Raw genomic sequence first — 18,317 nt, 5'->3', positions numbered from 1 at the left:
AACCTGCAAGCCTAAGGGAGTTTTGGTGAAGGCAGCGAACCTCGCTGCGAACAGCCAGCTAGAGTGGGAATAAGGCAATAATCTTGCGGCAGCGAATCTTCGCTGCAGATTATCAAACGGTATTCGATAGCGGCTAAGCGAAGGCGATACTAGAGACGTTCAAAGGAGCGTAGATCTTCCGACGAGAGATCTACGGCTCCACAAAAACACGCCGGCACCATCTGCATTGGATTGTTTTCGTTCGTAAAATGCACTAAGAGTGCCAACATGGTTTGGAAAAACTGAAAAATTAAATTTAATTTATATTTAGTACTTGTCAAAATCGACTAACTCATTTTTTCGACTTTTTATACAGCCAACATGGGGTACATAGGGATTTGATAGCCTGATAACCATAACCCTTTATCATCTTTAACAGCTAACATCAACAAGCATATATGCTACGACGGATTCATCAGTTATCAGGCCTGCTAACATCGATGGAAAGTGCGTAAGTACGGCATAGCCGTGTCTGTATACATAGTTGATTGGGGTTGTGATTGGGAGGTTCTCAATTCCGTGTGTTCCGTGTTGGTTCTCTATCTTTCGTATTATTAAGTCATGAATACAACCGTTTAAGTAAAACAAATTAACGTAACGATAAATAAAAGCTCAATAAATCAAGCACTATTGTTAACTAGAGATAATTTTTATAAACAAAATGAAGTATGTTTATTAAATTACTGTATATCATGGAGAAGAAAACAATGATGTGTTAAACTTTTAATTCTAATTGGGCACTGAATATGCGAGCGTTTGAGATAATGCGAAATGAGTACTGAACCTCTCCCCTAGTATTACACTCTGTCTACACTTTAATTTATGATGACTTACTACCCAGTCGAAGCCAAAGACCCACCCCAGCCCTGAACTGAGCCGGCAAGTTAGCTAGACAGAGTAGGCTTAGACGAGTAGAACCTCGTGGTGTTCGTCACACACGTAAACAGTGACATGGACTATGAATCATTTATGGAAATTTCACGAAAATGCTGGAAGGAGAAATTTGGATTTCTACTAATCTCTAAAGATGATGATATGAAAAATGGGCGATACAGAAAAGGTTTTGATCAATTCATTATACATTTAAAAATGGATATAAAACTAATGATATGATGATTAAACAACAGTCCAAACTCAGACTTCAAAATGTCTACATCACTAACATTTGCATTAAATGGAAACACATCAGTTATAACCGAAATTTTTTCCCACAAATTGAATTAAATAGGAATTATGAGTGTGCTCTCATTGACTTTCACACATACAATTCTATACCAAACGTAGATAGAGGCAACAATCTATTTCATATTGGAAATAAATGTATAGAAATACCTGTTGGATCGTATGAACTCGAAGAGATTGCAACATATATTATTGATGTCCTAAAGGGGTATGGTTTTATGATGCGTTAAAATAGAAACCAACAACAATACGCTGAAAGTTCAAGTTACCACTGTTATATATACTGTAATTAAAAACTTTAAAATCTCTCCTCACTAACAATAATACTATCGTACATTATTATACTAATAATAATCTGGCAACTCTGTAATCACCACATAACATATACATACATATTCAATAAAGTCAGTTCTTATGCACACATCACGCAACGCATAATCAACAACCTCGACATAGTGTTTTGCTACCCAATACAATTAGAGCATTAATTGTTGAACCATCAAATTGTGAAAAAAATGTGATGCTTAGTCTTATGGAGAGTCCCAATGGTCTCAAAATACCAACCCAAATATGAATATTTGGAAAAACTTATCATACCAATTCAAGGAATGGTATATTTTACGTTCTCGAAACGATGCAGTGTTACTTATCACCACACGAAGCTAAAAATAATTCCATTATGATATTCGATGATGTGGCATGTGAAAAGCAGGATAATATCCCTAAACTATTTTTGTATGGGAAGACATAAGAATATTGATTCATTCTATTTATGTCAAACATACACATATATACAAGCATTTAATACGTGACAATGCTAATTTTATTATAATGTTTAAACAAGATGATTTGAACATGCGTCATATATATCGAGATCACGTAAACAGTGAAGTGGACTTTCATTTATGGAAATTTCACGAAAATGCTGGGAGGAGAAATTTGATTTCTACTAATCTCTAAAGATGATGATATGAAAAATGGAAACACATCAGTTATACCCGAAAATTTTTTAGCACTAATTGAATTAAATAGAAATTATGAGTGTTTCTCATTGACTTTCACACATACAATTCTATACCAAACGTAGATAGAGGGACAATCTATTTCATATTGGTAATAAATGTAAAAATACCTGTTGGATCATATGAACTTGAAGAGATTGCAACATATATTATTGATGTCCTGTTACATATGGTTCTTATGATGAGATAAAAATAGAAACCAACAACAATACGCTGAAAGTTCAAGTTACCACTAAAAAGAAACAGTATATTTTAATCGTGAACGAAGTATTGCAAAGCTATTTGGATTTGGTGAACGTATTCTAAAACCGCACAATACTGAAATTTATGTCTCAGATAATCCTGTGAATATTTTAAAAGTAAATACAATTCGATTGGAATGCAACATTATCAGTGGCTCATATGTAGGTAATAGACCAAATCATGTGCTTCATGAATTTGGGATATAAAATGATTATTACACCACGAATCTTGATTTATTTACCTATCAACACTAGAAAATAAGCACGCTCGAAGTACGGATAACTCATCTCACAACTCCCATTACTAAATGTAAAGGTGAAGTGAAAACATCATCATCATTATCATCTCGAGGACCATCATATCCACTATCTGCGGTATCATTAAAAATAAACTGATTTTAAAATCACTTGATTTAATATTCAGTAAAATTACTACCTTCATTTCAATGAATGAAATTTTTTGTGCAAGATAAACATCACAATGATGAGAGTATCACGAAAACTATCACACTTATTACCCATATCAGCAGAACTTCAAAACAAATGATGAAGTTCGTATCACAATACAGAGCCAAGATTTGTATGTGTTGCCGTCTGAAAGTTTCCTCCACTTTGAAGGCACACTTAGTAAAATTTTTAACCAAAACTACGGCCACAACTTCAACAAATGATGTTGCCGGCTTACTTAAAATAATTGTTAGTTATACCCGAAAAAATTTTCCACTAATTGAATTAAATAGAAATTATAGAGTGTGCTCTCATTGACTTTCACACATACAATTCTATACCAAACGTAGATAGAGGGAACAATCTATTTCATATTGGTAATAAATGTATAGAAATACCTGTTGGATCATATGAACTTGAAGAGATTGCAACATATATTATTGATGTCCTAAAGGTATGGTTCTTATGATGAGATAAAACTAGAAACCAACAACAATACGAGATGAAAGTTCAAGTTACCACTAAAAAGTTATATTTTAATCGTGAACGAAGTATTGCAAAGCTATTTGGATTTGGTGAACGTATTCTAAAACCGCACAATACTGAAATTTATGTCTCAGATAACCCTGTGAATATTTTAAAAGTAAATATTTCGATTGGAATGCAACATTATCAGTGGCTCATATGTGGGTAATAGACCAAATCATGTGCTTCATGAATTTGGGATATAAAATGTATTACACCACGAATCTTGATTTATTTACCTATCAACACTAGAGAAATAAGCACGCTCGAAGTACGGATAACTCATCTCACAACTCCCATTACTAAATGTAAAGGTGAAGTGAAAACATCATCATCATTATCATCTCGAGGACCATCATATCCACTATCTGCGGTATCATTAAAAATAAACTGATTTTAAAATCACTTCACAACTTCAACAAATGATGTTGCCGGCTTGCTTAAAAATAATTGCATGGCCTATTTTTAAATGAAATAAGATATGAATTGAACGGATGCGAACTGGATAGAACACGGTTTACTCGAATCACATCTACTCTTAAAAAGAGTTTTCTATTGGCCGACAGGAGTCTCTATGTTATCGTAATGCCGGGTGGAGTGGAGGAGAGAGGCTATCTTCCGTTGGACATTTCAGCTTTTCATTACCACTAAAAATGTTAATGGGATTCGCTGAAGATCATAAAAAATTATATTAAATTGTAAACATGAACTCATTCTCTTACTAGCTAAAAATATACAATGATATGTTTGAAGAAACAGTCGGAGGTGTTTAATATAAAATTGCTATACAGAGCATTAGTTGGAACGTACCCCACATTGTTCCAAGCGATACTACTAAAATTAAAATGTTCACATGCTACACTTCCACTTTCATTCCGAAGCTGGGATTATTATATAAATCTCTCGTTGGTACAGGGACTCATCATGTATGGAACGTTAAGCTAGCTGCAAATCGACAACGTCCATTCAATGAATGAAAATTCAATGAAAATCGGTTTGCTGGCTTGTATGATATGTACGTGAAATTCCAAGAGAGTTACTACAACCGAAGTCTCGTCCACTTTTATCACCACTTGACTTCAAGTCAAAGGCTCCATTGGTGTTGTTGATCTTTCGTATCAAAACGAGTCGGTCAAATCAGGGCCAATTGATGTTAAAATTTCAACTGAATTAAGAGTGAGTTGAATACAAATCTATATTGTTCCTTCTCATTCACGATCGTCTAGTTGAATATACCCCACTGACGAGAGAATCGATTTTAAACAATGTATTTGGAAATAAAATTATGTTACATACAGAACATGAAAAGAAGAATAGTATATCTTTAAGGGAAATGGAATTTTTACAGCATTATTGTGGTTTTCTTTCAGATTTTCTATTTTATCTTAAAGTGTCTTGGAAATGGTGTTGTACTTTCGTCTGATTTCCATCACGTTCCTATCCTTTTTAACATTCATCACGTGATCCTTCCTCCGCTCCGATTTCGAATACATTCGAATTAATGAGATAAGTGAGCGTGGCGCCTTCGACCGTTTTTGGGCTTCCGAACATATTTCATCACATTTCGTAACGTTGATTCGTGTTAGACGTTCGATCGTCTTGGATGTAGCGTTGCGTTGTACAGGTAGCGATGCGTCACGTGTACGGCGCCTTCGATCGTTTTTATAGGTAGCGTTGGGCTTCCGAGCATATTTCATCACGTTTCGTAACGTTGATTCGTGTTAGACGTTCACGTATTCGATCGTCTTGGATGTGGCGCTGCGTCACGTTTCCGTCCTTTCGTTTCGTAACGTTCTCGATCCCCTCACCGTCCGTCTCGGGACACGTTGCGTTTCCGTCCTTTCGTTTCGTAACGTTTTGATCTAGTATGATGCGTTGCCCCACGACCTTCGTTTTCGAGGTGGGTGTTCACGCGTTCGTACGCTACGTTCGTTAAAGAGCGTTTCACGTTTTCGTAGGACGTCTTCGTCTCACGTTTTCGAGTACGATCTACGAAACGTATTTCGACTGCGACCCCGATTCCCTCACCGTCCCGTCTCGGGACACGCGACTTCGACCCCGACTCCGACTACGTTTTCGAGCTGAACGTTCACGTGTTCGATCGTTTTGGGTACAGCGCTGCGCCCTGATTAACAATGCACGCTACGTTCGTTAATGATAAGAGCGTATCGTAGCACTTGTGACGAACACGTTTTCGTCCACGATCTACGAGTGCGACCCCGGTGCGACCCCGAGTGTGAGCCCGAGTGCGACCCCGACCCGAGGGCGTGTCGGGACAAGCGACCTCGACCCCGAGGGCGTCTCTGGACAAGCGACTCGACCCCGACCTCGACACTGACCCCGATCGAAGGATCGATAACGGATTTGTGTGACGAAACGCCCCCGACCCCGATCCCGATCCTTTCATCGCCCCGTCTCGGGTCACGTACGATTCGTCACACAAATCCCACACTTGACATTTCCACAGGTGACCCTAATTAAATTGCATCTTTATTACCTCACACTTGACATTTCCACAGGTGACCCTAATTAAATTGCATCTTTATTACCTCACACTTGACATTAATGACAGGTGACCCTAATTAACACTTCCTTGCATGAGGATTAGATTTGTGAGAAAACTTGATATTCCAACTACTACCGTATCAGTCACTTTGCGACGCGAGTCAACAAGCCTTCTACTGACAGCCCGTCCCTGTACGTGCCAGGTCGGAGGGACCAGATGCGTGCCTTGTGGGACAAGGTCGAGAAGGAGTACGAGGCTTGCTCCTGCGTCATGTCGGATGAAATGACGACAGACGAGTTGCCTACTATTCAGGCAAAGTATGATCACTGCTATCTTCTCTATGAGCAGTGTTCTGCTCAGTTAAGTGAGCAAATAGCTGATGCCTCCCAGGTACTCACTCCCCGTACACCCGTACAACCGCAAGCCGTGCAGTTCATGTCCACAGGGTGTCGCTTACCTCCGTGCGACACCGAAGTTTTCGGAGGCGATTACACTCGCTGGCCCACCTTCCGAGACTTATTCACGGCTATATATATCCAAAACCAAGACTGTCGGCAGTTGAGAAACTTCTCAACTCCAAGACCAGAGGTGAAGCCCATGCCATTGTGTCAAAGTCTCCTTTGACCAATGAATGGTTTCAGTCGACGTGGTCCAGCTTGACTGAGCGATTCGAAAACAGTCAGCTGAGGATCCTATTCAATTTGCCCGCCATTGGGCAAGAGTCGGGTGCAGCCATTCAGGAGTTGCAGAGCACCATTCAAGGGTGCCTGACGGCCTTAGAGCACTCAGGGATCAACACAGAGAATTGTGATTGCATCCTGGTTTTCTTGTGTTCTTCGAGGCTCCTCAAGTTGACCCTTTCTCTTTGGGAACAGTCGATACTGTGAACGCTTTCCTTCTAGAACGGTATCGCACCCTAGAAGCGATAGCGGAAGTGTCAGCTAGCAAGAGCGCTCCGACGGCTTCGCGGGCCTCATGCAAGGAGGCCCCGTCGCCAAGCAGGTCAACTCCTTTGAGAGTCGGGTGACTTCGAAAGCCCAGTCCTGCAAATTGTGTTCCCGGGAGAATATTCCGATTCGCTTGTGCCCTCGTTTTCTCCAGATGGGTATCAACGATAGGGTCAATTATATAAAGCAACAGCAGCTGTGTCTAAATTGTTTCGCACGAGGCCATATCCTGGCCGAGTGCACAAGTGCGCACAGCTGCTTTACTTGCAAGGGTCGTCATCATACACTCTTGCATCGAGTGAACCCGGCGCCGACAGTCACAACCCCCATTCCATCTCCAATACAGTCCACTTCCACCCAGTCAGCTAATGTCCAATCATTCATGGCAGTTAACACACAAGGTGTTCTGCTCAGCACAGCTGTCATTCACGTATGCCATCTCGGCGTCCGCTATACATCTCGGGCTCTGATCGATTCCGGATCAGAAGCAACCTTCCTCCTCGAAAAGTTGTTCAAGCGCTTGAGGATGCCGTATACATCCGTGCAAGCCCACGTCTCTGGGCTGACTCAAGCTGTGGCAGCCCAGCCTCGAAAGTTTTGCCAATTCTTTGGCTCCCCGGTCAGACCCGATTTGCAGATTGAGGCGTCGGCGTACGTCCTCCCCAGTTAGCGGGGAATCTGCCCTCATGTATAGTCCTACAAACACTCCTCGAAAATCAGCCAAGCATTCAGTTGGCAGACCCCAAGTTCTTTGAGAGTTTGCAGATTGATGTGCTACTAGGCGCTGATATCCTCCCATCCATTCTGCTCGGCGGCTCTCACCCTAACATTTGTGGGACCCTCCTCGGTCAAGAGACCATTTTCGGTTGGATCCTGACTGACCCTGTGTCGGGATCCACATCAAAGTCCATTTTGTCCTTTTCGGCTCGACTGTGCGTCGAGCGAACTCGCCATTGGAGGAACTCCTCTCCAAATTTTGGGAGGTGGAGGACCTGCCGGCTAGCCCAGCGAAAGAGTCTGACCTTTCTGTGAGGCTAATTTCAACGCCACGACCGTGCGAACCTCAACTGGTCGCTACATGGTCACGCTCCCATTCCGCGATCCTGGTCACGTTGACCTGGGTCACTCGTGGGCTACCGCTCTCGCTCAGTTCCTGAGAAACGAGAGCCGTTTAAAGAGAACAATATGACTCCGTTATTCAAGAGTATCTGGATTTGGATCATATGACTCAAGTCCCCATCCAGTTCCGGCAACTATTATTTGCCGCATCACGCTGTTCTCAAGCCCGACAGCACCACCACCAAGCTTCACGTTGTATTCAACGCCACCAGCCCGACTACAAACGGGAAGAGTCTCAACGACATCCTCCACACTGGGCCAATCCTCCAATCTGACCTGACCATTCAAATCCTGAAATGGAGGTTTTTCAAATTCGTTTTCAACGCCGACATCACGAAGATGTATCGGCAAATCCTTGTGGATCCCAAACACACCCGGTTTCAAAGGTTGCTCTTCCGCACTCGAGACGAAAGTTATGCGACTTTGAACTCAACACAGTCACCTTGCGAGTGAACTGTGCTCCGTACCTGGCTATCCGCGTTCTGCATCAACTTGCGAGTGATGTTCGTGACCGGTACCCCTAGCTAGTGACATCATCGCCAATTATATGTACGTTGATGACGTCCTAGCAGGAGCTCACACTAAGCAGGCTGCGGTGTCTGCTATAGATGAGCTTCGAACGGCGCTCGGAAGTGCTGGGTTCCCTTTGCGTAAGTGGACCTCGAACTCGAAAGATGTGCTGAGAAGAATCCCTAAGGATCACTTGCTCTATGCAGACTTCCTCGAGATCGACGAAGCTAGTGTCGCAAAGACGCTAGGTATTCGGTGGCGGGCCACGTCCGACGAGTTCTTTTCGTCACCGCCGAGATGGTGTCCAAACCATCTTTCAGCAAGAGAGTGCTGTCGCAGATCGCCAAGTTGTTCGACCCAGCAGGTTGGCTTGCTCCCGTGGTCATTTGGGCCAAGATTTTCATGCAGGAAATCTGGAAGCAAGAAATCGGCTGGGACGACTCCTTACCGGCGGATCTCACAGAGCAGTGGACCAGTTTTCTGCGAAATTATTCGCCCTTGCAGGACATCCGCATTCCCAGATGGACCAAGTACACTCCCGGCGCAAAATCCAATTCCACGGTTTTGCGACGCCTCTCAGAGCGCGTATGGAGCCGCTCTTTATGCACGAGTGGAAACGGCCGGACAAGTGTTTGTGACCCTCCTAGCGGCTAAGACTAGAGTTGCACCTATCAAGACGGTCTCTCTACCTCGTCTTGAGCTGTGCGGAGCTCTCCTGTTGGCAGTTATCCGCCGCCCTCCTACCACACCTTCCCAACCCCGACGCTGAGACATACCTGTGGACAGATTCCACTATAGTTCTGGCGTGGCTGGATAAGCAGCCTTGCAAGACCACTTTCGTGGCTAACCGAGTGGCTAAGATTCACTCGGTGTATGTCACTTGGCAACATGTTCGCTCCGAACACAATCCAGCCGATCTGACGAGCCGCGGTGTCTCGCCGCAAGAGCTATTGGCCAGTCGCCTTTGGTGGCACGGGCCTGAATGGCTGACGCACTCACCAGCGCAGTGGCCTTCACCAGTCATTGGGCTCGATACTGATTTGGAGTGTCGAGCGGTGAAGGTCCATGCAGCGCAAGTCCTGTGTGAGGACTTCCTCGACCGTTTCTCCAGGTTCGATGGAGCGATCCGAGTGTTTGCGTATGTGCGAAGGTTTGCCCAGCGTTGCCGCCATCCCAAGGTCTCGTTTCCAGAGACGCTCAGCTCTCAAGAGCTTGCAGAAGCTCAAGAGAGGCTGATTGTACAGGCTCAGAATCGGCTATACACGGAAGAGTGTGCTTCCTCCGATCTCATAACCGTTTAATCGGGTCAAGCGATATCCTAAGCTTGAATCCGTCCCTTGACGTAAGAGCGTCCACCTCCTTATCGTACAACGAACGGCATCCAATAATACTCCCGTTCGACTGCGTGTTTTCACGCCTCCTGGTTTCGTTCACGCATCAATTCTCCCTCCATGGAGGCAACCAATTGGTGATGCGGCTGGTCCAAACCAAGTTCTGGATTCCCAAGCTAAGGAACTTGGTGAAGACAGTAATTGGTGCATGCAAGACCTGCGTGTTACATCGCCGCAAGCTCCAGTCGCAGCTGATGGACGATCTCCCAACCGCTCGGTCGACCATTCACTAACACCGGAGTAGACTTCGCCGGTCCCTTCGACGTCAAGAGCTACGTCGGACGGGGCTGCAAGATTACGAAGGGTTACGTATGTGTCTTTGCGACCACGGATCTGACAGCGGAGAAGTTCTTGGAAGCTTTTTCCCGATTCGTGCCACGGCGTGGGTGCCCTCTTCACATGTACTCTGACAACGGGAAGACGTTAGTCGGAGCCTCCTCCATTCTCTCCAAAGATTTTGTGGAGAGCACCCGCAACCTGATTCTCACCACTCACAGCCATCAAGGTCTTGCATGGCATTTCAACCCACCTGGTGCCCCTCACATGGGGGTCTCTGGGAAGCAGGAGTCAAGAGTTTCAAGAAGCATTTCTACAAAACGGTTTCCTCCGTTAAACATACGTTCGAGGAACTTTCCACCCTCCTGTCCAAAATCGAAGCGTGCCTCAATTCGCGGCCTCTGTCTCCTATGTCAGAGGATGTGAGCGACTTGGTGGCACTTATTCCCGGTCATTTCCTGATCGGGGGTCCACTACTCTCCATGGCGGAGCCAGAGTCCAGAGAGGATGTGGAGTCCATCCGCAATCGCTGGCAACGGCTCAAGGCTCTCCATCAGCATTTCTGTGTGCGATGGAAGAACGAATATTTGAAGGAGTTGCATAAGCGGAATAAGTGGCAGTCACACTCACGCGACCTCCAGATCGGTGACATGGTGATCATCAGAGAGGAGAATATACCACCACAAGAATGGCGCCTTGGGCGTGTGCTGACCGCTTGCCCGGGCGCCGATGAAAGGGTCCGTGTGGTAGACATCCAGACGTGTCGTGGTGTTTTCCGCCGACCAGTTGCAAAGCTGGTCCTCCTTCCAACGGGACCCACGCTCCCGGCACAAACTCGTTCCGCTGTAGGGTGTGCCGCGGTGTCCATGCACTGCGCAAGTGTCCACGGTTTGCCCAGCTGGCGCCAGAGAAGCGGCTCCGGGCAGTACTTGTCAATGAGTACTATCCCAACTGCTTGGCTCATCAGCACTCCGGGGCACTTGCCGCAGTGGTGGACGGTGCAGGCATTGTGGCGAAGACCACCACACCATGCTGCACATGCGGGATCACAGCTCTAAGCAGCGGTTGGCGCGACAACCGAGGGGCCGACGCGACCAACCGGCACCCTCCAGACCATCATCATCCCGGATGAACTGACCCACTACCCCACACACCAGGCCCGTGCCTAGCCCCGCCATGACACTGACGGCACTACTCCAGTGCAAGGGGAGTGAGCATTCTCCCCACCGCGGCGGTCTGGCTAGACACGGGAAGACGGCCTTCGAAGCGCGAGTGCTCATGGATCCGTGCTGTCCAGTAAGCCGCATCAGCGAGTCGATGGCAGTGCCCATGGGCCTCTCCATCACTCGCCTGGGCGCAGAAGTAGTGTGCACGGCAACGTTGCGCCCAAGACGTCACCCATGCGCCGGGAAGTCGTCTTCAAAACGGATCCGCAGCTCCAAACAACGACGCCCACCAGGACTGTCACACCAGCCGGGCCCAGTTTTTCCGCTCGGCATCGGTCTCGGCAGTCTTGGGGCTGATGTGTACCCGTTCGTCGTGCTGCCGGGTATCCTCCCAAGCCAAGGCGGACTGCCTATGGCACAGAATTCCACTCTGGGCTGGATTCAATCAGGCACGTGCTACTAGCCGTTTTCATGTGCAATCCCAATATTGCAAGGGGAGAGAATGTTGATGCGAGCGCATTGCTAAGTGAGTGGCACACCACGCTCCGCCGATCGAAAAGCACTCAAAGCTTTTTCGCTCACTAGCAATGCGCTCACGCGTAAGAATGCACTCAAGCTCCAGTGCTCTCAGCTTCTCTCTCTCAGCTACATCGTCGAAATGCCGTCGGCATTTCTTCTAAGTTCAGTTCTAAATCACGTCTCTCTTACATCGGTCTAATTACCCCCAATTGTGCGTTTACAACAACCCGCAAAGTTTCTAAATAAACATGTATAATGTTAAAAGAAAACCGCGAGTGTTTTTATTTCGGAAAGGAAGAACTTTGGAACTTTTCAGCGCCCCTACGCAAACAGTGACAATGCTAATTTTATTATAATGTTTAAACATGCGTCATATATATCGAGATCACGTAGTGACATGGACTATGAATCATTTATGGAAATTTCACGAAAATGCTGGGAGGAGAAATTTGGATTTCTACTAATCTCTAAAGATGATGATATGAAAAATGGGCGATATAGAAAAGGTTTTGATTAATTCATTATACTTTAAAAATATGGATATAAAACTAATGATATGATGATTAAACAACAGTCCAAACTCAGACTTCAAAATGTCTACATCACTAACATTTGCATTAAATGGAAACACATCAGTTATAACCGAAATTTTTTTCCACTAATTGAATTAAATAGAAATTGTGAGTATGCTCTCATTGACTTTCACACATACAATTCTTTACCAAAATCTATTTCATATTGGTAATAAATGTATAGAAATACCTGTTGGATCATATGAACTCGAAGAGATTGCAACATATATTATTGATGTTCTAAAGGGGTATGGTTTTATGATGAGTTAAAATAGAAACCAACAATAATACGCTGAAAGTTCAAGTTACTACTAAAAAGAAACAGTATATTTTAATCGTGAACGAAGTATTGGAAAGCTATTTGGATTTGATGCACGTATTCTAAAACCGCACAATACTGAAATTTATGTCTCAGATAATCCTGTGAATATTTTAAAAGTAAATACAATTAGATTGAATGCAACATTATCAGTGGCTCATATGTAGGTAATAGACCAAATCATGTGCTTCATGAATTTGGAATCAATGTTCCTCCGGGATATAAAATGAGTATTACACCACGAAACTTGATTTATTTACCTATCAACACTAGAGAAATAAGCACGCTCAAAGTACGGATAACTGATCAGGGCAAACTATATCAATTTGTCTTTATTTACGAGCAACAGAATGATTATTTATAATAAAAGGTCGTCACATCACCTCACAACTCCCATTACTAAATGTAAAGGTGAAGTGAAAACATCATCATCATTATCATCTCGAGGACAATCATATCCACTATCTGCGGTATCATTAAAAAATAAACTGATTTTAAAATCACTTGGATTTAATATTCAGTAAAATTACTACCTTCATTTCAAATGAATGAAATTTTTTGTGCAAGATAAACATCACAATGATGAGAGTATCACGAAAAAGAATATCACACTTATTACCCATATCAGCAGAACTTCAAAACAAATGATGAAGTTCGTATCACAATACAGAGCCAAGATTTGTATGTGTTGCCGTCTGAAAGTTTCCTCCACTTTGAAGGCACACTTAGTAAAATTTCTAACCAAAATACGGGCACAACTTCAACAAATGATGTTGCCGGCTTGCTTAAAAATAATTGCATGGCCTATTTTTGGATGAAATAAGATATGAATTGAACGGATGCGAACTGGATAGAACACGGTTTACTCGAATCACATCTACTCTTAAAAATTTTCTTTCTATTGGCCGACAGGAGTCTCTATGTTATCGTAATGCCGGGTGGAGTGGAGGAGAGAGTATATCTTCCGGAGGACATTTCAGCTTTTCATTACCACTAAAAATGTTAATGGGATTCGCTGAAGATCATAAAAAGTTATATTAAATTGTAAACATGAACTCATTCTCTTACTACCTAAAAATATGAATGATATGTTTGAAGAAACAGTCGGAGGTGTTGAATATAAAATACCTATACAGAGCATTAGTTGGAAAGTACCCCACATTGTTCCAAGCGATACTACTAAAATTAAAATGTTCAATGTAGTCAAAAGTGGTGCTACACTTCCACTTTCTTTCCGAAGCTGGGATTGTTATGTAAATCTCTCGTTGGTACAGGGGACTCATCATGTATGGAACGTTAAGCTAGCTGCAAATAGAGAACGTCCAAAGTTTGCAGTCATTGCGTTTACATTAAATGGTAATCTAATTACAAACAATTTGAGAAATGCAAAATGTATTTAAATTCTGAAGTCTATCCATATGAAGATTTAAATGTAAAATTCAATGAAAATCGGTTTGCTGCCTTGTATGATATGTACGTGAAATTCCAAGAGAGTTACTACAACCGGAAGCCTTCTCCACTTTTATCACCACTAGACTTCAAGTCAAAGCCTCCTATTGTTGTTGTTGATCTTTCATATCAAAACGAGTCGGTCAAATCGGGGCCAATTGATGTTAAAATTTCAACTAAACTAAGAGTACCAAGTGAGTTGAATACAAAGGTATATTGCCTTCTCATTCACGATCGTCTAGTTGACTATACCCCACTGACCGGATTCATTCACCTTTTGGAAATCATTACGAGTAGACGTCAACGGATCGAAAGAAATTTAAATATGATATTGATTGAAAACAAAACCAACTCCACAACTCATATTTCGATACAACAACTTATAACTGGAATAAATAATTTTATGAAAATGTTTAAGGATAAAATTTTTCCTGAACAAATGGAATATTTATCAGAATCATTGAAATATGTTAATAATAGAATATGTGATGGACCATTGGTTTTAAATTAAAAAATTATAAATAACTTGAAATAAAAAGAAAAGAAAAATAAAAATGTTAAATAATTTGAAGTAAAATAAAAAGAAAAATACAAAACACAAAATTGTTTTCAATCTTATATTATTACAAAATTTCATTCTTATGATCATCCAGCTGTCTTCGGTGTTGGGGAAACCCAACCAGCGCACTAGAGCTCTATTGCCTTTCTTTTTTAACACTTTTTCAACCAGATAAGTGTTAGGAAAACTTGTTTTTTCAGTTCCTCTTTGTAGAAACCACCTTGAATTGGATTCCCATTGAAGTCTTGTAGTAAGTATGTTGTCGGGTAACTATTTTGTACTTTGCTTATTTTAAAAATTTCAGTTGTCCAATTAGGAGTATAGCCTTTTTCAAATACGTGTTTGTACTTGCTGATGCGTACATAATCACCCATTTTCAATTTGCTACCCGTAAACATTTTAATGTTGTTGTAGACAGTTTTCAAAATATGTTTCTCATTATTAGTGTTTACATTAACGGGTGGCATTCATATAGTTCTATGATATCTATTGTTGTAAACGGAAATTAGTGTTTTGAATATATCAATCCACTTGTATGTCCAATTGAAACTGAATTCACGCCACATTAGGTCTTTTAATGACCTATTAAATCGTTCAACAATTGACGCTTTTAGACTACTAAATGTTGAATAGTGGTTGATTCCATATCGTTTCATTAACATCTTAAATTGAGTGTTAAAGAACTCTTTACCATCGTCTGCTTAAAAGATTTTTGGGTAATCCTCTCCTGAATGAAATATTTTCTCCATGGCCTCAGCAACGTCTTTTGCATTTTTAGACTTTATTTCTTCCCCATCCAAATTTTGAGAATGTGTCTATCACTGTTAATATGTAGCGATACCCATTGTTTGAGTGTGCATACTTCCCCATTTCAACCAAGTCAGCTTGCCATAATTCGTTTATACCTTTTGTTATGACTCTACGTCTAAGAAAATGCTTACGTGAAAGGAGCATGTATTTCATTAATTATTCCCCGTCTAGACATATTTATTACTTTTGAATATGAGAGCGTATAATTTTATCAAGAATATCTGATGTAGTTTTCTCAGTCTTGATTATTCGCTGATCAACTGTAGACAATTTAACGGATAATAATCTCTCATTCCTTTCTTGATGACTTGAAATCCTTGATGTTAGAAAACTTTTCAGATCGTTTACAACTTGGTCCACATATTCTTTTATCGCCAAGTCGGCATTCTCAATTGGTAAGCGACCATTTTTAAACGTCTTCCTTGTATATTGTAACTTCCATCATTATCAATGTAGAGTCCTTATATTTTCTCACGTCGTTTTAAATGAATAGAGATCTGCTTATCATTTACATAACGTCCAAACTTGTCAACAGACATGATGATTATAAGCTCATTTCAATATTATCAAAAATTATATATGAAATTTAGTGTATAATTTGAGCCTCTCTCAATTCTTCAATTATTAACGTAATTTCATTAGTGTGATTCGTATTTCCAGCTGTTTGAGAGGCAATTAAGAGTTGTAATCGTTCAATCAACTCATTTGGATCGTCCCAATATACATAATTAGGTTTATTCGTCGCGAGTGACATGAATCCAGTCCAGAAACAATTGATTTTGAGATTTTATGTGTAGTCTCAGCAGTGCGTGATTTTGTTAAGAATGGTTTAATAATTTGTATATATTTCTTTGCCCTTGTTCCTCTGATCTGGCCATCGGAATTAAAATTTCTCCGGTGCACATTAGTTATCAATAAAATTTCATTATATATTTCTAGATCATTTGAATTATAATTTTGAGGTAGGCGGTGGAATATTAATGAATATAATCCACTAGTAAGACGCCAGTTTTGACCATCATCCAATTCAATTTTTTGTGAGTCACATTAATGTGTGAATTCCCCAACACTTGCATTTTTGTATGGGCCATATGTCTTATCAAAAGATCTTCCCGTGCCAGTTCACTGATATTCAAATTTTTAGTTGTCTTCATGTTGGGTTGATTGACTCGTTATCGAAGGCGTTGAATGTATAGACGTTTCATTTGGTAACACGTTCGATGAATGAGAGGGCTCTTGACTCGTTAACGGAAATGATAAATGGGGTGAGTCTTGAACCGGTAATGGAAGCGAAGTGTGGGGGATATTTATATAAACTTAGTTGATGAATAAGGAGAACCTTCTCTCGCTAACGATCTCGAGGTATGAGGTAAGCCTTCAAACGATGTGTCTTCTATAGCTGGTTGAGAATAGAATTGATCATCGTCATCATCATCATCATCCTGAGCATTAACACTATCCATTCCCCAATCCAATGTCTTCTCAATATCATATTTAGGTTTTGAGAATTGACTCTTAGCACTGTGAAATGTGAGTTTGCTTTTCTTGTTAGGTGGTGTGTTTCTCTCTCGGTCGATTGGAGAGTAGTTTTGCATAGTTTTTTTCCAGTCTCAACATTATTAAACTCTGATGGTATCAATGTCTGAAATTTGTTGTTATCATTCACAAGTTCATGTAGTGGTTCAGTTATAGGTTTAAATGTTTCATCCAGACCAATACTGTTCTGACTTTTTGAGTTGTTTAAGATCGGAAAATTTTTTTTAGAGCACTTCGGCTTTTAGTTAATTGAGTTAAAACTTTTGATTCATTTTCTTCCAAATTTATCTCATTCAACTGTTAGTGGATTAGTGATTATTTCAGTCTTGTGGTCATTAGTGTACTGTGATCTATTTTACGAAACATAATCATATATAACCAATAAACAGATACATTAGCATGTTTTGATGAAGAGAGCTGGTTGTACAGATCAGCTATGAGACTGTTAAATAGACCAGCTAGCTGTTCTTTTAAACAGACCTGGTTGTACAGATCAGGTACCTGGTTGTATCGACCAGGTAGCTGTTCTTTAAACAGACCTGGTTGTACAGATCAGGTATCCGGTTCTAATAACGGACCTGTTTCTGTTAACAGACCTGTTTCAATTTCCCATACCCCATTTAAAATGATGAAATTAATTTTCAAATTCATTTATTCACGCAATGTAAAAAGGTGAAAAGTGCTGAAAAGAAAGTTGAAAATTCCCCAATTTCCCATTCCCTAATGAAAATTTCGAATTTATAATTCAATAACATTTATTTGAAATAAGTATCAGAAGTAATAAAGCTGGAAAAGAAAGCGGAAAATTCCCAAACTTACCATTCCACATTAAAAAATTTTTAAATTTAATGGTTTCATATAATTTATTGTTTTGCTTATTTTTTATTCAATTACAATTTCAAATTGAAAAAATATCTCCATCATCCAGTTTTGATAGAGTATAATTACCAGTATTTAATTCTTTAATGTGCACATCACTAACTTTATCATAGCGTGCCGGGAGGTAAATAAAATTCTTTTCCAATGTTAATTTTATGGAATTAGTATTAAATCTGAGTAGTTGGAATAACAAGTTTCTATACAAAACACATTTCTGTACAAGGAAGAGGTAATTAGGGTCACATGTCATTAATGTCAATTAAGGGGTAATAAAGATGCAATTTAATTAGGGTAACCTATTG

General features: G+C 41.2%; 1 protein-coding gene across 1 annotated transcript; it reads left to right on the top strand.

The window, feature by feature from the left end:
* The first annotated feature begins 8,836 nt into the window (after positions 1-8,836).
* LOC132797835 (uncharacterized) lies at positions 8,837-11,338 on the top strand. The gene is made up of 6 exons (XM_060809606.1): positions 8,837-9,124; positions 9,187-9,809; positions 9,887-10,074; positions 10,175-10,435; positions 10,495-10,966; positions 11,056-11,338. Exons 1-6 carry the CDS (start codon positions 8,837-8,839, stop codon positions 11,336-11,338), a joined length of 2,115 nt encoding a protein of 704 aa, XP_060665589.1.
* The last annotated feature ends 6,979 nt before the right edge of the window (positions 11,339-18,317 follow it).

The sequence above is a fragment of the Drosophila nasuta genome, unplaced genomic scaffold, assembly GCF_023558535.2.
Source record: "Drosophila nasuta strain 15112-1781.00 unplaced genomic scaffold, ASM2355853v1 ctg26_pilon, whole genome shotgun sequence".
NCBI classification, from domain to species: domain Eukaryota; kingdom Metazoa; phylum Arthropoda; class Insecta; order Diptera; family Drosophilidae; genus Drosophila; species Drosophila nasuta.
The sequence above is the reverse complement of the archived record's forward strand: the minus strand, read 5'-3'. Positions and strand labels throughout refer to the sequence as shown.

Bases quoted from the DNA above. Each gene is read 5' to 3' on its own strand.
- LOC132797835 (XM_060809606.1), top strand. From the start codon at position 8,837: ATGGTGTCCAAACCATCTTTCAGCAAGAGAGTGCTGTCGCAGATCGCC. The intron at 10,436-10,494 runs GTCTTGCATGGC...TCTGGGAAGCAG, and splicing joins CACCACTCACAGCCATCAAG to GAGTCAAGAGTTTCAAGAAG. The intron at 10,967-11,055 runs GTGTCGTGGTGT...GTTCCGCTGTAG, and splicing joins CGTGTGGTAGACATCCAGAC to GGTGTGCCGCGGTGTCCATG.